The sequence below is a fragment of the Podarcis vaucheri genome (assembly GCF_965113315.1).
Source record: "Podarcis vaucheri genome assembly, chromosome: 8".
Taxonomy (NCBI): Eukaryota; Metazoa; Chordata; class Lepidosauria; order Squamata; family Lacertidae; genus Podarcis; species Podarcis vaucheri.
The window spans coordinates 79,009,988-79,030,541 of record NC_138766.1 but is presented as its reverse complement, the minus strand read 5'-3'; the positions used below and the strand labels follow the sequence as shown (position 1 = coordinate 79,030,541).

Sequence of the window (20,554 nt, the reverse complement as noted above, 5' to 3'; positions counted from 1 at the left end):
ATGTGGGGAAAGCCATGAAGCCAGCCCACTGTGTATCTTGAGTCCTGCAGTCCCTGTTAACTTTGCCAGCTCAGCTCTCCCCTGCCTCATGCAGGGGGCAATGAATCACAAGAACATGCACCAGCAAAAAACACAATTCATGAAAAACCGTGAAGCCAGTCAATGTCTCTACATAAAGGTAAAGGGACCCCTGACTGTTAGGTCCAGTCGCGGACGACTCTGGGGTTGCAGCGTTCATCTCACTTTATTGGCCGAGGGAGCCAGCGTACAGCTTCCGGGTCATGTAGCCAGCATGACTAAGCCGCTTCTGGCAACCAGAGCAGCGCACGGAAACGCCGTTTACCTTCCCGCCAGAGCGGTACCTATTTATCTACTTGCACTTTGATGTGCTTTCGAACTGCTAGGTGGGCAGGAGCAGGGACCGAGCAATGGGAGCTCACTCTGTCGCGGGGATTCGAACCACCGACCTTCTGATTGGCAAGTCCTAGGCTCTGTGGTTTAACCCACAGCACCACCCGCGTCCCATACAGTCTCTATATAGCTCCATCCTTATAGAATCATAGAATCATAGAGTTGGAAGAGACCACAAGGGCCATCGAGTCCAACCCCAGACATCATTATTTCAGACATCATGGCACATCAGCATATTGTGATGTTTAGCCAGTGATATATTGCAATGTTGAAAACCAGATATCGCCCAGCCCTAATGAGCATGTTCAAATGCAGGCTGTCTGCCGTGCTGACGAAAACACCAGTTAGTTGTTCTGGGCAGCCTGAGGTGGCGTAGGGGATAGTGTGGCAAACCAGCCTGCGTGGCTTAGTTGTTGTGCTCACAGTAGAACTGGATTCAGGGAAAGCGTAAGCACCAGGGCAGCCCAGTTCTACCTCAGCTGCCTGCCTTGCTGTCTTGACAGCTGAGGACTTTGCTGCTAGTCTCACTGTTTGTGCTCCCTTTGGGAGCACAGCTGCATTTCAGGCTGGTGCAGAGAGACTGGGACTGGAGGCTCAAGGAAGTGAAGAAGAGGCTCGCTGGTGAGTCTTTAGTGGCAGTGGCTGGATGTTGATGGTGGACTTCCTGGCAGGCCGAGAGAGATGGTGTGCACTGCAACACTGCCTGCCTACAAGAAAAGCATCATTTTGTCTTGTGACACCTTAAAGATTAATACATTTGTTGTCCTGGCATAAGCTGTTGTGGACCAGAGGTGTGGTCCTCAGTTGCCAGTGTAATAATTCGGATTTCTACTCATTTATGACTTGTTAAAACTGTTTCTCTTTAAAGTCATCTGTGTACAGGAACTAAAACTTTCATCAAGCTTAATGACAATGCTGTATATGGAATAAGAAGGCAATAGAAACTAGGCTTTTTTGTTTCAATGAGAGTACCGTATTGCGCTTATTGTGTCTATGGCATAAAAATACTTACAGAGGTGTCAGTCCAGCAAACTCCCTAGCATTGGGTTTTTGTTTTTTAACTAACGCTTGTGACATTCAATATGTTTTTGAGTTTGGGGGAGCTTAGGGAACATCTGGGACAAGGCTTTGGCATTGGATAGGCTGAACGTCAGGAGCTCGGAAGAGCTGTACTGGTTCAGAGCAAAGGTCCACTTAGTCCAACATCTTCTTTTCTTGGTGACTGGGGGAAAAATGGCCTAGGATGAGTGCTGGCTGCTGGTGTTTTTAGAAAAGCCTGTCTCTTGCAGAAAGATGATTTGGGATTTTTTGGGGGGGGGCAAACATTACCCTTCTTCTGAGGAGGGGGAAAAGATACTGTCGACTTAATTCACGGCGTTTTCTGTAGAATAGCTGTGGAATAGCCAGGTGGTGAAACTGTGGCTTGGTCCAGCTTGATTTAACAACTTCAGAATTATAAATGGCTATTTGTACTATGGAACACAAGCAGCTGGCTCAGGATAGAATTTGGCAAGGCGTAGGTTGTTGCTAATAATATTTCTAAGCTTATCCTTCTCCAGCAGAGCAGGCTTTTCTCCCCTGATACTAACTGTGCTGGAACAAGCGCTGCATTTTGTTGTAGGCCCGTGTATATAGATTTATGTCATCCTGTTCCATGCAATTCCCTTTATTTGGGAGTTGACCTAGTTTTTAAATCCCAGGTTGGTCCACTGGAAGGCATGACGATACACTTAATTTGCCTTTGCTGAAATGGTGGTGGCGATTGAAAATTGCTAGCAGAATGCATGCTATTATTACGGAGTGATGAGGCATCTGCTATCGGTCTCTGTTAGGGGTTGTGCTCCTGTTGATGCAAAGCAGCCGGCAGGTACAGGAAGAATTGCTTCATTTCCTACAGTTTGCAGTAGAACCTGCTTCAAAAGGCACACAGACAGTGTGGAAAGATGGTTGCTTTTTTCCTTACTCCATAGGTACATCCCACGACTGGAGGCTGCGCTGTGGGGCTGTCGACCTGTACTTCACGCTGTTTGGCCTCAGCAGGCCTTCCTGCTTGCCTCTGCCAGAACTTGGGCTGGTCCTTAACCTAAAAGAAAAGAAAGCTGTGCTGAATCCTACCATCATTCCTGAGGCAGGGGCAAGTGGTCCGGAACCGCCTAACAATCCAAACAATCTGGGTCAAATAGTTGGCTTCCAAAGCACTGTAAGCAATTTCCTTATTCTTTCACAGCCTCCCCACAACTCACAGTAGTGGAGTTGTAACACAATGCAACCAGTTTTCAGTCCTTGGTCTCTTGCCTAGTCCCATGCTTCTATCCTCGACCTTGTACTACAAATCTGATCTGCTTCCACTTGCTGGGAAAATTTGTCTTGAAGTAGTATATGCCTCCTCCCCATCCCCACTTATTCATGAAGCCACAGGCAGTTCCTCATTCATATTTCTCAGAGTTTAATTTTGCCTGTCTCTCCTACAATATGTAATATTATTTTTTTTGGAGGGGGGGAATCTCAGCCAGCGACACAGATTTCAGTGGTGTCTGCTTGTGGGGTGAATTTTGCCTCAGAGTTGAGTGATGGAGGTTGTCCCAAAGGAGTGGGGCTGTAGCCTTTTAAACTGACATGTTTATGTATGGCAGATGAAAAATTCGCCTCTCAAAAAAGGCTATGCTACTTGTTGGATTGTGCAAAGGTATTCAAGCCTGAACCTATCTACTTTTAATTCACAATGCAGCATTAAAAATATTCTCCCACCCAATCTCACCTACCCTTACGCTTGCTCAGGCCGGGATCTAATATCCCAAACCTTGGTCTGTAACAAATATAAATCATTGTTTCAAAACATATTGGTTATATGGCATGTCTGGAGGGCAGCAGCCTTTTTCACTGTATTTGATAAGAAGAAATGAGAGCTGTATTCTCAGGAGTGACACCAGCTGCTGATATGGCGAAGGATAATATATGATTTGTTTTTCCGGTTCCCAGAAGAATACCGTATTTTTCAGTGTATAAGACTAGGTTTCCCCCCTAAAAAATAATGTCAAAAATTAGGGGGCATCTTATACTCTGGGCCATCTCTCTCCCCCCCCCCCCCATTTTCTTAAATCTGAGTCCCCCAAAATAGGGAGCATCTTATACATGGGGGCGTCTTATAGACGGGAAAATACGGTGATTATTGCTGTTTATGTTCCTGTGCTTTTAACGTCTTTGGGGGGGGGGGATGTAAAGATTTTAAATCAGGTTTTTTAAATTGCTTCTTTAGGACGATGATCACCTTGCCAAGGAAGCAGCAGTTATCCCCCTACCTCATCAGCAGGGGTTGAAGAGGAAGGCCGACACGCCTCTTGGGTCCCCGCTAGAACCAGGCCAGATACTCGAGAAGAATGAAGACAGTAAAGTCAAACTCAAAATAAGAGTGAGTGAATTATAGGCAGTTGGAGAGATTACGCTGCGCTTTCCTCGGGCCCAAGAGTGTCTTGGAGAGACAGTGACTGAAAGTCTTCCATGGCGTGATGGGACTCTCCCTACAAAGGCGAGAAAGGCGGAAGTAGCCAGTCAGCTCCACCCTTAAGCACCTGCTGATACTTCCAGCCCATCCCTGTGGTTGAGGAATCCCGTACCTTTGGAACATGCTTTGCAAAAGGGACAGAGCAACAAAGTGCCGTATTTTTCGCTCCATAAGACACACTTTTTTCCTCCTAAAAAGTAAGGGGAAATGTCTGTGCATCTTATGGAGCGAATGCGTGGTCCCTGGAGCCGAATTGCCGAGGGGCAAAAAGCAGATCGTGCTTAGAAAGAGAGAAGGGGGTGTTGAAACGAAGCCGCTGATTAGCTGATTGGCAAGCGATCAGGAGGGAGATAAGGGACGCTAGCGATAAAGGAAGCTGCCTGGGAGGGGGGAGGTAAAAGCACATGGATCCTCAGGATTTTTGCATTGGGTCACCCCAAATTCACCATCAGATCACATAACATGTCCACGGCCACAGCCTGCACCAAAAAAACCACACATCCACTGTTTTGCGGGGCCGCAATGGTGCAAAAACGTGCTTACAAAGCATGGATCCGCATTGCTCCTCAGGATTTTTGCACTGGGCTACCCCAAACTCACCATCAGATCATATATCAGGTCTGTGGCCACAGCATGAACCACAAAAATCATACATCCACTGTTTCAGTCAGAATTTTTTTCCCCTCTTGTTTTCCTCCTCTAAAAACTAGGTGCGTCTTATGGTCAGGTGCATCTTATTGAGTGAAAAATACAGTAAACCCTGGCATTTGGTGCTACAGTGGTGCCCCGCAAGACGAATGCCTCGCAAGACGAAAAACTCACTAGACGAAAGGGTTTTGCGGTTTTGCGTTGCTTCGCTAGACGAATTTCCCTATGGGCTTGCTTCGCAAGACGTTTTCGTCTTGCGCTTTTTTTTTTAAAGCCGCTTGAAGAGGCGCACTTGCAACGGACCGTGCTTCGCAAGACGAAAAACATCGCAAACGAAAAGACTCGCGGAACGAATTCTTTTCGTCTTGCGAGGCACCACTGTAATCTAGTTCTCTCTGCATCCCAGTGATGGGGTACCACCAGAACCCGCTAGTTGTGAATGAGTACCCCACACCTGGCTGCCCACTGTCTATTACGTTCTTTTTAGCAATCGCATCTTAAGAAATGCCATAAGCTGCTCCTCTTCGGTTTTTATTCTGCCTAACTAGGGGTGCCTCAACCTGGGTAGGATCTGCCTGTTAATATACAGTGGTGGTGTATTCATGTGTATTTTCTTTCAAATTATTTTCTATAGTAAAAATGGTTCATGCTTCAGAAGCGAGATATATATATATAGAGAGAGAGATCCTTTAGCATTCCCTAACTCTTATATTTGTTTGTTTTTCCATTGTCACAGTTCTCAAACTCTCAGGAGGAAGAAGAGATTGATATGGACACGGTTCATGACAGCCAAGCCTTTATCTACCATCATTTGAATATGCTGGAAAGACCATCAACGCCAGGTCAGTTAAACTCACGGCAAGGCTTGGATAGTTTGCAGTTCATAAGCTCCATGTTCCTCCTAGGTATGGCTCTCAACAGTCCCATTGCCCTTTAGCTCATGCTGTCTTCTACCTTGGTTGAGTTCAAGCTGAGAATTTGATCTGATTTCTCATGCAGAAGGTGTGAATGGGTTGTATGTGTTTGCAATTGCTGCATTCCCAGTCTTACCCACTCATCTAATACAACCCAGCTTCATATTCCTACTCTCTGGGAGGTTAGAACATGTGGGAAGGAGCAGAGCTTTGACAGCTGTCTCCCGAGTTAAATGTCCAGCGCTGCTTGGATTCAAAGGTGTGTCTTTAATACAAGTATCTTGCTAATTCCATTTCCTAATTTGTCAAGTGACAAAAGGTCACCTTATTCACCTCACCTGAACGATCTGCAAATGAATCAAGTTTTTGTCACGAAGACCCAAAAGTGGCCTCTGGGATGCTTATGACTTTCCAGATTTGACAAGTTTCCAGCTATGACTAGTGTTTTTCCTGTTCTTAAGCCAGTTTTCTAGCACACTCTTGTACTGTTTCCATTGGGTTCTTTTTTAAAAATAATAATAATAATGATTGTTTTATTTTGCTAAGAATACTTAGCACATTTCATTCTGGGAAGTCTTAAACACAGTTTCCTATATCGACAGAGCTTCCTTTATCTCCAATGCTTTGTCCCATTAAACTTTAATTAGTTTAATGCTTATCAAATGTCCAGTGCGCTTCCGATGCCACAATGTCCCATTACAGCAGAGCATTTCGCACAGCGGCTCAAGAAGGGCTGGAGAGTCAGCATCTTTTCAATAAAGGAATCTTGGAGCAAGCGGTTTGGAACTCAAACAAAAGGTTTATTTACACAAAACAAAAAACCCTGGTGAAGAATCACACATTTCAGCAAACACGCCCCAAAAGAAAAGGAAGGGGGGAAAAGGGGCGGCAAACACACGAGTGAGTTGACTATTTATACAAACTCACATTCCTGGAATCCTAACGACCTCCAGCTGCTCAGTGATTAGAGCGTCTTGATTAGAGCTTCTTAACCCTTTAATACCAACATGCTTTGTGGCCACATATTGACTGGCTTTCCCTCAGGCCCTTATAACATAGTGGACCATTGTAACTTTCAAGCCTCTGCGATTTTTACTTGAAGCTTCTGATCATCTCCAGGTTGCAGAGAGGGAATGGTGTCCGTATCTTAAAAGTTCTTAAGAGATGCATCAGAACCAAAATCCAAAACTGGAGATTTCCAAACGCACCCAGATTGTTCCCCAAAAGTGGAATGTCAAATAAGTGACAGGGTTTTAAAGTTGTGAGTCTTGTGAAAGAGTGTTAGTGTTCAGATATTTAAACTGTAGTGTAACAGGGCAACCCATGCGGTCCTTTTTGAAGCCTTACTGATGGAGCTGTATTGCCGGTTTCCATGTCCAGTTCTTATCCTTATGGATACAAATGGGGATGTTGCTGTCTTGTAGCACGAGAGTGGTCTCAACAGATGTGGCAAGAGTCCAGGCAGCATGTGCCTAACAATGCATTTTTTTATTTTTAAGCGAAGTTGCCTGTGCACTTTGCCCCATGGTGTACTTTGAATCTGTTACCAGGGTTTATTTTCTGGCTTATCCCAGAGAACCGAGGGCATGTTCTGATACAGCTCATCAGTCCTCAAAACGGTCCTGTGGGGCTGGTTTTGCTGGGAATGTGACTTGCTCTTTGGTAGCTGGGGGGGAGGATTTGAAATTTGTTCTCTGGTGGCTAATCCCAGTGACCCACTGTCCACACTGTGCTAAGTGAGACTTGGCATCTGATCCAGGCCGCACTCCCATCTTGAGGTGGTGAGTTCCGAAGTTCATTTCAGAGAATGGGCTGAAACACAGATTCTGATTATATCTGGGAAATTCAGAAAACATACTTTTAATAATAATAATATAATAATAATAATAATAATAATAATAATAATTTGAAAACCCACCACCATGCAGTACTGGTCATTACTAGTTCCACCCCCCCCCCTTTACATTTGGTATAGCATTGCACACACTAGGTGTTCCTAAAAATAATAATAGTACCATGTGCTAAGGTTTTAAATCAAATATCCAATAAACATGAGCCGATAGGATCATAGGAGTTTTAATTTAAATATTACATAATTAAAAAAAGCAATTAATTGCTCCATGTGATAATAATAAAATGAGGTTTCCAGCAACGAAACAAGCCCATGAAGTCCATATTTATAGCTCTTCCCTAGCATTTCGTAATACTGGTTTTGTGCTATTCTTATACACCCTAATGGGGGGTATAAAGTTATAAACAAGAAATTCTGGATAATGGTGCCAGGAAGTTAACAGATGTTTCTTAAGGGACCCTTGTATCAGCAGCTGCACACTCTGGATCGTTCTGCGTCAAATATGCTGGGATGTTAGTGGGTGCGGTTCAGTATCTGGAGTTCTGGCCAGTATGCATATAAAATCTGCATTAGGCAAGGGAGCTATTTTTAGGATTCACATGTGCGCTGGATGACCACCGAGCACTGCAAGGCAACTTCTTACCTGTGAAAGCGAACCTATTCTGACTCTCCTTTAAACTTTAAAGACGAGAGTATATTCCAGACTTGCAGAATCTACTTATTTTTTATTTAAGAACCCGAAAGCTTACCAACTGGAGCCATGTGTAAGATAATGGGGTAGGGACAAGCTTGCAGGATTAAGGCACAGCCCAGGAATTTGTTCTCAGTACCAGAACGGAGCTCACAGTCCTGCTACACACAGCTCCGCATACAGTTTAATTCACCCCAACCAACTTTCTTCATCTCAGCAGCCTAAGTTAGAAGGGGGAGTAAAGCTTTTTGTTGATGCTGGTCCTAAAAAAAAGCTGGCTGTTTGAATCCTTGCTTATCTACCGCTAATTACTCAGATCCACTGATAGACCCTAAAAATACGCTCTACCCACTTCTAACTTCTTCTTCTTTTAAGCAACAGTGTGCTGCTCTTTCCAGAAAGGTTTAGGATTTGAGAACATTTTTTGAAGACTCGGAGCTGAAGCTTCTGCGTTCATAAGATTGTATGTCACTTAGACTGACGGCTTCAGCGCTAGAGGAATACAGAGGCAGCTGGCTGTAGTGTCTATGTCTGAAACAGTGCTTTCTTGCCTGTATAAGATTCTAGCCTATGGGACATATGCAACCCCCCCCCCAAGTTTTTTTGTGCTTTGCCTTGCAAACTGTAGAAAGAAAGAAAGAAAGAGAGAGAGAGAGAGAGAGAGATGGCTCCCGCAGGTGTCCCCCCCCCCCGATCCCCTGCTGCAATGCTGTGATTCAGTGGGGTTTGTCCTAGAGTTGTAAGCGATAGCAAAGCTACATCTGATGAGCTTTCTGCTGCTTCTGTATTATAGAGCAGTTCAGGAGTGCTTGGAAACCTTTGTCTTCCTGTTCTCAGTCTCCTATTAGTAGGTACTGAGGGGACACGGAATCAAGGAGGGCAGAGCTTCCCAATTCTTGAGTACTTTTCTACCCAAGTCTTCACTGAAGGAAGACCGCAGAGGGTGTTTTGGGGGAGTTTCTAGCATCTTTGACTGGGGAATGGGCAGACTCAGAAAACCTTGCAGATCGTGTAAAAGATTGTTCTGTGAAAGCTCTCTTTCCCATCACACTACTGTGATTAGAGGAGAGGGAGCTGCCTCTATCTCTCTGAAATGCTCTGTCTCTGTATTTCTGAGAGTGTGGGTTGTGTGTGTGTGTGTATGTGTGTGTGTGTGTGTGTGTGTACAGAGAGAGAGAGAGAGAGAGAGAGAGAGAGAGAGAGAGAGAATTTAAGGGGACAGACTGAGCAAGAGGTCAGATGACTGAACATTGCCTCCTGTTTTTTTAATCAATCTCTTAATTGATTCAGTGTCTAATCCTGATTATTCAGATAGAAGCTGGACCGATAGATACATAAGTACCCATTGAAAACTGCCAATGGCAAACACTAACTTAAAGAAGGCACTTTCTCTTCTAAGGAATGCCTCTTATGAAATGATGCCTATTATGGCACATGTGGACATTACCTTTTTAAAAAAAGCATGCTTCTTGCTTTAGAGCTGCTGTTTTTATCCGCATGTAAATAATAATCATCCTTGCAGGTAGCTGAAATCAATTGACAAAAAAACTCAGTTTACCAGCTAAGAGTTGTTTTATCAGGCAGCGAGCCTTAGCCTAATAAGCAAACAAATACATCATTTCCAAAATGATAGTGGTAAGTGTATCAACACGTATAAGTAAATCTTGTTTTATATCAAGTCTTAATTGTGGCTTTAAGAAAGGCTGGGTGGGGTGATTCCCTCCCTCTCTTCTTTTTGGTCCATGTTAATTCATTTTCAAGCTGTTTCTGTTCTGTCATCACTTCATGGAAAATGGATACTGTAGCTTTAGGCAAAGAGCCAAGAGTAGAGTTCCTAATTCTTATTAATGAAGAAGTTTTTTTACAAGCTTGTAACATTTTTTTTTCCTTTACAAAAGAAACCCTGGATTCTTCAAAAAGCAAAGAAAAAATGCCCCTTGTTGTCTGTCTGTCCACTCTGATGTTGGCCCGTTAATTATAACTCTGCTCTAAGCGCAGTAGCTTTGAAGGCATCAGAACAAGACCTTTTAAAGTCTCTGATGTCATCTGGGATCTGACTTCTAATATGAAAAGCAGATTTTATTTGCTATTAAATCTTCAAAAACAGTAGGGAGTGTTCCACCCTCTGCCTTGCAGGGATCAAAAGAACCCAAAGGCCAGGCTGTATTCTCATCTTAATTGAGAGCTCCAGCTTTTAGGTCATGTTGCAAATTGTAGGATTGCGTGCATTTCATAGCTCATGTCTGAGCACCGTTAACTTGGAAGACTTAGCATTATTTAAGAATTTATCCTTTTCATACTTAGGAATTTATCTTTATCCTGGCCTTTGTCCAAGGACACAGGACAGCATACATGGTTTGTGGCTCCCCACACCTTCCCATTTATCCCCACAATTGCCTTGTGAGGCCGGCTAGCCTGAGAATAACTAAAGCACCATCATCTGTTCATAGCTGAGTTAGGGGTTTGAAGACAAGTGTCTCCGATTAAACCCCAAACCCTGTTGATTGCACCGACCTAGATAATACTCTATTGTGCCACCAGTGCACATGGTGCTGTATGAGTTGTGTTGGCACGTTGAGAGTCCCTGAGGGCGAGGATGTTGCCATCTGAACTGGACAGCAGAGAAACAACTGTGAGAGAGATGGACAGACAAGAGGTAGAGAGGAAAGAATGCGGGCAAATGCCAATCCACTTACAGGAAGGAGCTGTTTTGTTGTTGTTGTTGTTGTTTAGTCGTTTAGTCGTGTCCAACTCTTTGTGACTCCATGGACCAGAGCACGCCAGGCACTTCTGTCTTCCACTGCCTCCCACAGTTTAGTCAAACTCATGCTGGTAGCTTCGAGAACACTATCCAACCATCTCGTCCTCTGTCGTCCCCTTCTCCTTGTGCCCTCCATCTTTCCCAGCATCAGGGTCTTTTCCAGGGAGTCTTCTCTTCTCATGAGGTGGCCAAAGTATTGGAGCCTCAGCTTCAGGATCTGTCCTTCCAGTGAGCACTCAGGGCTGATTTCCTTAAGAATGGATACGTTTGATCTTCTTGCAGTCCACGGGACTCTCAAGAGTCTCCTCCAGCACTATAATTCAAAAGCATCAATTCTTCGGTGATCAGCCTTCTTTATGGTCCAGCTCTCACTTCCATACATCACTACTGGGAAAACCATAGCTGGCACATCCAATATGTGCATAACTGCACACTGAACCCGGAAGTGAGCCAAAAATGTCGCAAAAAGGGAAGAATGGGGGGGTTTTTTGCAGGCATTTTCAGTGGTGCGTCAGATATATGTGATTTCACTTAAACATGCAGTGCCTTGGAATGTAACCCCCGTGTAAATTGGAAGTTGCCTGTACTGAAAACTTCCAGTTGGGAATGGGAGTAAACCATATGGCAGGTGAAGTTCAGACTATTTGCACTTGGCTTCAAACAGCGTGCATTGCAAGGAAACTTAAGAGCCTTGACGTACAAGCAAGCACACACCTCAATCTACTTCCTGGTGCATTATGATGTCTGAATCTACACTATCTTCAGGATTGATTTATTACTTAGGTTGCCATGGAAAAGCATTCCAGTTGTTGCAGTAATGCTAAAATGTGTTTGCTTGGTTTGCAGGGTCAGTGTAAGCACCACCAGCAAGAGTCCTCAGCCAGCCCCAGAATTAAGGGAAATGGTGGTAAATCCTACAGGGTCCCCCTTCTCTGCTTTTATTTTTATTTTTGTGTGTGTAGTGGCTTACAATGTCAGGTCTATGGGAAGCACTTGGCCTTATCCCCGGGGAGAGCCGTCCCTCTCTGATTCTAAACATCTGTTTCACAGTGAAACTAATAATTACGTTGGCCTCTGAACATCCAAAACCAGAGGAAGGTGCCAAGTGAATAGGCTAGCATAATGCATGTTCTCTTCCAAGAAATATTAGTAATCACTTCAAAAGCAAACTCAGAAGGACCTCACCCCTCTGCGGTTGGTTCAGCCAGTTACTGAGAGAGCCTGATTCAGTCCCTCGAGCCGTAAGGAGAGCAGAGTACCCCTGCGGACAGCAGGGCATGCACTGCCAGTGCTTTCTCTCCAGAACAATACGAAGGCACAAGTTGTGATTAATCACGGAGAATGGTGGGTGATAAAGTGGAACAGTTTATGCATGTTGAGAAGCAGGATGCCAAGGCCCAGGGTTTATAAGCAACCTTGGAAATACATTTGAGGCAGAAAATGGACTTCCGGCGAGGGAGTAGAAGCATAAGGAAATGGGTGCCATCTCTGTCTCACGGGCATGTTCGTTTTTCTGACTATAGTGCATCCTCGGTGGGTTAACGGAACTTCAAAATAAAAGGGATCAAACTTTATGGGTGGTGAATGCTCACATCCTAGGTAAAGGTAAAGGACCATTGGGTCCAGTCATGGTCGACTCTGGGGTTGCGGCGCTCATCTCGCTTTAATGGCATGACTAAGCTGCTTCTGGCGAACCAGAGCAGCGCACGGAAACGCCGTTTACCTTCCCGCCGGAGCGGTACCTATTTATCTACTTGCACTTTGACGTGCTTTTGAACTGCTAGGTTGGCAGGAGCAGGGACCGAGCAACGGGAGCTCACCCCGTCGCGGGGATTCGACCTTCTGATCGGCAAGTCCTAGGCTCTGTTGTTTAACCCACAGCGCCACCCGCGTCCCTTGCTCACATCCTAGTGAGACTTTAATACTGATGATTTATGTATCTTGAGCAGTTCTGGGTTGAAGTGGGCATCAGCTGCGAACCTTTCATCTCACACATGTCTGTTGTGGAAGGGCTGTAACTCAATGGCAGAGCATCTATCTCCTCTGCAGGAAGAAGGTCCCAGGTTCAGTCCATAGCATCTCTTGGTAGGACCGGGATTGTCCTGGTCCCATCTGAAACTCTGGAGATCTCCTGGCAGCCAGTGTAGACAGACCTAGATGTGCTAATGGTCTGGCTCAGAGTAAGGCAGTTCCTATATCTATTTTGCATTCTGCTCCATGTATTTTCCTAAATTTATTTTTTTAGATGTGGTGTTAATAAAGAGGTGAGGGGGAGCAGAAAGGATAAGCCTATCACTGTTTCAGTTGCTTTCCATCTTGTGGAAATCAGCTCTGTGCAGTGGGGAACCTTTTGTGCCCACGGAGGCCCTGTTGTAGTACAAAACATCTGAGCTGGCTGTTTTCCAATCCCTGGAATTAACAAAGAGGGATAATGTTTTAAACAAGTTTATTTTTATTTGCAGCGTATGTATTTTGTTCCTCTATGAAATGCACACGTACTTTGGCATCATTTGAAATCTGATGCATTCATTAGTGGAAGATTTAAAACCATGGTAGTAACCGAGAATTTCAGCCCCTGTTTTCAACTCTGAAGCTTACGGTATTGTGTTTCCTCGAGGCAAAAACTGCAAAGCTGCGGACCTGGGGTTCACCTTCCTTTGTAATACAGTGGTGCCTCGCAAGACGAAATTAATTCGTTCCATGAGTTCTTTCGTCTAGCGAATTTTTTGTCTTGCGAAGCACGGTGTCGGAAAAGTTTTGGAAAAGCTTCAAAAATCACCAAAAACCTCAAAAAAGGCTACCACACCGCGTTCTATGAGTTGCTCCTCGAAGTCAAGTCGCAACTGTATTAACGGTGTTAAGAAAAAGGAAACAAACTTGCAAAAAACGCAAGACGTTTTCTTCTTGCGAAGCAAGCCCATAGGGAAATTCGTCTTGCAAAGCAGCTCAAAAACCGCAAAACCCTTTCGTCTAGCGAGTTTTTCGTCTTGCGAGGCATTCATCTTGCGGGGCACCACTGTATGTTAGGCTGCAGTCCTAAACTGGCTTTCCTGGAAATAAGACCCACTGAACACATTATAAGCTACTTCTGTGAAAAGTTACATGATTGTTTAGGAACTTAAAAAACCAAGAGTTTCTATATGATTGTGGCAACTTGGAGGTCTTAGCTTAAACTTCAGTATATCCCTGGGTTTGCCCGCTCTCTCATAGTCCCCATTGTGTTATTTCCTTTTGATAGGCTGCAAAGTTCATTTTGTACTTCTGCATTTGGTTTTTAAAACTTGTGTTTTGAAATGACTCTGAAATCTGGTATGGTTTAGAGTGTGTTAGATGTGTGTACCCAAATCATCAGGGGTGCACTTTTTATGTTCACGCAGTGAATTGTGGATGACAGTTTCATAGTTACAACGTAAGCCTGTAATGCAGAAGCTGTAATTATGTGGTCAGAGGCTTGTCTGGGAATAGAACAAGTCAAGAAATCCAGCACATTAAAGAGATGGTAATGCTGAAGACACAATATAGTTGAGATTCCTAGGGAGACCTTTGCTATGTTTTGGGGGTTCTTTGTAAAGAATTTTTTTGAAACTTTTCTTTATATAATACAATAAAAAACAATCAAATCTAAGTAAAAAGAAAAAGAAAAAAACCAAAGAAGGAGAAAAGAAAATACACAAAGCTCTTTCTCAAAGGTAGATATTAACCCTCGTCTCACACAAAAGTGGATGAACCGTACCAGCTCTCACCTGGGAGCTTCCCTTTCTTCTCCCAGCCTCCCTTCCCTGCCTCTCTCACACAGGTTATTTCATCCATCACCTTCCTGTGCATACTTTCATTGACCCAGAATAGAGAACATCAAAAAACAAAACAAAACAAGAGCAAAATTAATAAAGGAAGAAATTAAAAGAGAAAAGACAGGGGAAAAACGATAATAAAACAGGAAGGTAAAAGGTAAAGAGGACTTCAGATTCTCTATCTGTCAATTATGTATACAGTTGTACCTTGGAATTCGAACAGCTTAGTTGCTGAACATTTTGGCTCCTGAACGATCGGAAACTGGAAGTGATTGATCCGGTTTTGGAACATTCTTTTGGAAACCGAATGTTCAGCAGGGCTTCCGCAGCTTCCCATTGGCTGCAGGAGCTTCCTGCAGCCAATCAGAAGTAGCGCCTTGGAAGTTGAATGTTTTGGAAGTTGAACGGACTTCTGGAATGGATTCTGTTCAACTTCCAAGGTACGTCTATATATAGAGATTATTCAGAGTGTCACTCCAGGATGATATCCAGCTGTTCCTTGATCTGCTTGGCAATGTTTTCCCAATCTTTGACCCCAGACTTCTCAAGTCCCTTCATTTTTCACACAAAAAGTCTAATGGGACTCTCCAGTTACTATTACTGCTAAATGTCAAGAATAGTTTTCCTCCAATCCGGTATAACAACTTTATCTCCCCAAAATCCCAACATCCATTATTTTTTGTTTTGTTTGAAGCAGCAATACCCCATCCTTTAGCTAAGAAGACTCCCAGAGCAGCTTATAAAAATCGGGGGTAAGACAGCTCCTGCCCTAAAACAGGTTCCTCACGTGGGGTGCCACCACAGAGACAGCCATCATTTCTGCTATCCATGGAAGGAAAATAGTTAGGAACCTCTGAAGTCCCCAGAATCTGTAGCAGATGAGTCTGTGGTCAGGAGCTGAATGAGGTCCACATGTTGTCCTTCCCTGGGATGCACAGGGAAGGTAAAGGGGCATTTGGAGCAGTTGCTTTTCATAACTTTGCAGAATTGTGACCTAAAGTTCAAGGCAGGGGTGGCGAGCCTGCAGGCCAGATCCAACCCGCAGATTGGGCTCCTCTCACCTTGGAAAAGTAGTGTCTCGTTTCCCTTTGTTTCTTGAGCCTCTCTGAGCACTTCCACCTGTTTTCTGAGTTTTTCTTACAATGGTGGGATGCCTTTGCTGATTGTCAGAAGAGGAAGTGGACTCTGTGTGCCTGTCCACCTGAATGTGTGGAAACTATGGTTTGAGAGCCAATGTGGTGTAGTGGTTAAGAGCAGTAGATTCGTAATCTGGGGAACCGGGTTCGCGTCTCCGCTCCTCCACATGCAGCTGCTGGCAACCTTTGGCTAGTCACACTTCTCTGAAGTCTCTCAGCCCCACTCACCTCACAGAGTGTTTGTTGTGGGGGAGGAAGGGAAAGGAGAATGTTAGCCGCTTTGAGACTCCTTTGGGTAGTGATAAAGCGGGATATCAAATCCAAACTCTTTTTCTTCCTCTTCTTCGTCTTTGCTTGTGTGCAATGCATTTGTGGTATGTATGTGTGTGATCTGAACACGTTGAGTGTGTGTACATGCGTGAGTGACTTGAGTATATTTTGGCTACACCGGTGTCTGGCAAGTGGCCTCCAAATGGTTGGCCAACTCTCAGTGTGGCCCTCAGACCAAGAAAGCTTGGCCACCTCTGGTTTAGGGAGGTCCTCTTTGGGTTAAGCAAACACTTTCTTAACTGGGATTAGACACTCAGAAAGTTTGTACATAATCACCAGCATGCGCTGTTGCTGTAAAAGAAAAGAGCTGGTGTGATTCATTAGTCCAGGGTCAAGAGGACAAATGATATTTGTGTTGGAAGCATAAATGAAGATACTGAACTCATGTGAGGAAGAAGGATCAATTACTAAGCTGTGCAGGCTGGGGGCAAATTTTAGAACAGTAGATCCCTGCAATCTTTTGTATGAGTCCTGTTTATCTCAGTGAGAGATAAGTTATCTTCTGGTGTGTGGGATTTAGGCCACAATCGATTTGTTCTAGAGTAGTCCCAACGATATTTGTATTGAGGCAGACTGGGCATAAATGGGCCAAAGACCGTGACCTTCATGGATGTAGTTTCAGCGCCTTCCTGTGTCCCATGTTTCTGCCCCTTCCCCTCTGTTGTCCTGTTCAGATATTTATTCTTCCAAAATAATTATTGGCCCCATTTCGAGAGGGAACTATTGCCACCCATTTTCCTGTTTAACGTGTTGCAGTTCTCAACAGTGGAAATAAATTTTATTCCACCCCTCAACGTCCCTCGTACCAAATCTTGAATGATGCTTAAGTTTCCTTTTCCATTCAGACTGTCATTCAAAAGCCACTGCTCCAGGCTCTCTCTGCATATTCAGACGCTGTGTGGGTGCTTTGGCTATAGTTCCTTGGATCATCTTTGGCTCAGAGGGTTGGTGTGAGACAGTAAACAGGATGTTGCACTCTGGAAGATTCGGGCTCTTGCCGACCTCAGGTTCCCATCTGTAAAAAAGGGGTATATTTTTCAAAAGAAACCAGTTTACCTACCTTTTCTTTAGCGACTGATTTCTCTAGCCCAGTAAACGTGTACCTTTTGGTTGATAGCAATTATTCAGGTTATGAGTCAGAGGTGCTTATCAGCCTTGCTGTCTAGAGTCCTTTACTCAAGATGCTATCGTTTAGGCCTGATATCATCCACATACAACTGGATGCACTGTTGACAAGCAATAGGCCCACCCCCATGCTACTTATTTATCTTGAATTGTCTAAGGTTGGCAAAGGCTTCTTAAGAATCAGTTGTACATTTAGAAAGCTACATGGACAGTCATATGATGTGATTTCAAAGCAACCCTTATAATAATAATAATAATTAATTATTTGTACCCCGCCCATCTAGCTGTGTTTCCCCAGCCACTCTGGGCGGCTTCCAACAAAGATAAATACATTAAAATGTCACACATTAAAAACTTCCCTGAACAGGGCTGCCTTCAGGTGTCTTCTAAACGTCAGATAGTTGTTTATCTCTTTGACATCTGATGGGAGGGAGTTCCACGGGGCAGGTGCCACTACTGAGAAGGCCCTCTGCTTTGCTTACGATCTCAGGGATAGAATCATAGAATCCTAGAGTTGGAAGAGACCACAAGGGCCATCAAGTCCAACCCCCTGCCAAGCAGGAAACACCATCAGAGCACTCCTGACATATGGTTGTCAAGCCTCTGCTATAACATCTCTTGCAAAAACGTTCTCAAACACTTTGCCATCTCGAAAGCACCACATAAAGAAGCCTGCAGTGGGAAAACCTGCAAAGCTTGGATATAAGAATGCACGTGGTCCCCCAGGGCCTCAGAACGGCAAATTCTGTGTGTTGTGTTGTTCTACAATGGAACATCTGCCTTTCTGTTTCAGGCAAAGAACAGTCATCGCAGGAGCTAAGCATGCTGCCGATTCCGGTGCCCACGCTGCCTGGTTTTACAAAAGAGTCCAGCTCTTCCAAGCACAGCGAGCACCACCACCACCACAAGAAGAAGAAGAAGAAGCACAAGCACAAACACAAACACAAACACAAGCACGACACCAAAGAGAAGGAGAAAGAGCCGTTCACCTTCTCCAACAGCCCTGCCAGCGGACGTTCCATTCGCTCGCCATCCCTGTCAGACTGAAGCAAGCCACTCCAGAGCTGATACAGCATATGGAAGCAGTGTGCATGCTACCATTGCTTTGTGGTTAAGCGCATGTCACTGCAGTGGCTCAGAAGGCGTATTCAGATCGAAATCCCGTGGTATCTGCTGTCCAGCCGCAACCATGCATGAACCCCGTGATCGTTCACCATACACCTGCCTTACAGTACCTTTGCAAAGAGAGAAGCAGCTCATTTCAGATGCAAATGTCGCCTATCCACAGCCCGGCAGTGGCTATCCGTTTATCTTGCCAGAACGAACTATATTTTAAATGTTTGGTAGCTGTCGTGAAGTGAAGTGTGTGTTAAACATAAGCTGACTGCCAAACTTGGGAAAGCTGGGGTTCACTGTACAGTGTTCTATAACATAATGTAAGACTTCCTGAGGCTTTTGTACAATCTCTTTTCCACATATTTAACCATTGCAGTTGTCGCTCTCTGTGTTTTTTTTAAAGCATACTCAGTTAAAAGCTTCATTTTTTTATTTTAAGATGTCTGGCATTTTTAAAACACGTTTGAGCGGAACACTCAGCAATCCTTTTCCTTAACTGTTCTTCGCAAGGGAAAAATGCCACTGTGTACACATGTCACTGTGCCCTCTAATCAGAATCAGAATTGTGTATAATGAAGTTCGTGCAAAAGCAAATCCTTAAAAGTGGGAAAGGTTACTTTCCCCCATAGAATCTCAATTAGAAACACTCCTTGGGATGAAATAGTTGTTGCAAAACTTCTTGAACTCTTCTGATTTCTAGTAAATTTGTTTAGAAACTCTGATTTTTTTTTAAAAAAAGTATTTTTAAATGTACAGTGAGTGAACTCAAACATGAAACTGTGACAGGTTGCTTTATTACATAAAACAATAATATCCAAGTTTTGCATTGCTGAGCTTAATTATGTGAAATGGGACTGCTTTTTAAAAACATTTTTATTTAATTTCTATGTTTTGTTGGTGCTTCCCTTCTTCCCTATCAGTCTTTAGGTTAAGATTCCTTTAAAAAGACAACAACAAATTGTGTGCATAGATACTTTTAGTTACATAGCTTATTGATAGTGGAAAGAGACAATTCTGATCCGCGAGAAGATACTTAATGAGAGGGACCCAATAAGGATTTTTTAAAAAGAGAAGGTAATTAGTTAATAAAAAATGCTTTTATACAATCTGCTGTTGTGTATTGTATTGTATATCCTTCCTGTGTATATCAGCATAAAATAGGCAATCTGTCCTATGCCCCTGTCAAAATGGGGGGCAGAGGGGCTCACAACTGCCTCAGTGAGGACTGAGCATGCTCAGTGAGCGTAAGATGTTGTTGGGGACCAAATGGGAGAGGGGAAGACCTGGCTCCTTGAACAGAAGCACTGCAAACTGCGGGATTTTGTTACAGGGCCCCACTAAATGGAACATAAAAAGGGAAGATCATCTTCCATCCTAGCCTGCTCTGGAGGGTAGGGCTCGAACCATGGGCTTCAAGTCACAAGAAAGGAGATTCTGACTAAACATTCGGAAAACTTTCTGACAGTAAGAGCAGAGGAACAGACTCCTACAAGAAGTGGTGAAATCTCCTTCATTGGAAGTTTTTGAGCAGAGGTTGGATGGCCATCTGTCCAGGATGCTTTAGTTGAAATTCCTGCAATCTGTGATCTGCAGGGCACAATGTAGGCTACCTGTTTGGGGAAGCTTTTAATGTTTGATGCATTACTGTATTTTAATATTTTGCTGGAAGCCGCCCAGAGTGGCTGGGGAAGCCCAACCAGATGGACGGGGTATAAATATTATTATTATTATTATTATTATTATTATTACTACTACTACTACTACTACTACTACTACTACCACGATTTAATGCTTGGGCAGGCTCATATGACGGAATGAGGGCAGCCCTGGTCTAAAGCTGTTTAGCACTTTTTAAAGCTCTGAAACGATCTCGGAAACAAACTGGAAACTGCAAATGTAGTGCAGACAGACCTTTGTCCTGGAGACATTTATTGCAGTTTATGCGCTTATGATTTATACTCCCTATATCTTAGTAGTTCCTTTTTTCCGAATGGACTGTAATCTCTTGCCTCTCTCTTGAGAGAGCATGTTTATTTGCTTCTCTGGGAGTCCCTGAGGCAAACTGTGTTAGAATGACAGCCAAACCCTCCCTTCACCCCTCTTTATTTATTGTTTCGCGTTATTCAGTGTGTGTGGCTCGGATTAAGCAGAACTAAAGACTCCCAAATGCTGAAGCCTTCCGTCAAGCAACTCCCCATGAGGAAAGGTTACAACATTCAGGGCTTTAGTAAAAGAGAATGTTGCAGAGGTGAAATTTTTTTTGCACAGTGTAGAGAA

The 20,554-nt window shown here is 43.9% G+C and overlaps 1 protein-coding gene across 1 annotated transcript in view; it reads left to right on the top strand.

Annotated features, from left to right (window-relative positions):
- The window catches only part of TAF2 (TATA-box binding protein associated factor 2), a 63,454-nt gene extending 44,071 nt beyond the window's left edge, over nucleotides 1–19,383 (top strand). Inside the window, exons 23-26 of the mRNA XM_082235494.1 lie at nucleotides 2,382–2,611; nucleotides 3,668–3,820; nucleotides 5,298–5,403; nucleotides 17,955–19,383. Coding sequence (XP_082091620.1) covers nucleotides 2,382–2,611; nucleotides 3,668–3,820; nucleotides 5,298–5,403; nucleotides 17,955–18,208 — 743 coding nt within the window. The 3' untranslated portion in view covers nucleotides 18,209–19,383. The remainder of the gene's footprint in view (nucleotides 1–2,381; nucleotides 2,612–3,667; nucleotides 3,821–5,297; nucleotides 5,404–17,954) is intronic.
- The last annotated feature ends 1,171 nt before the right edge of the window (nucleotides 19,384–20,554 follow it).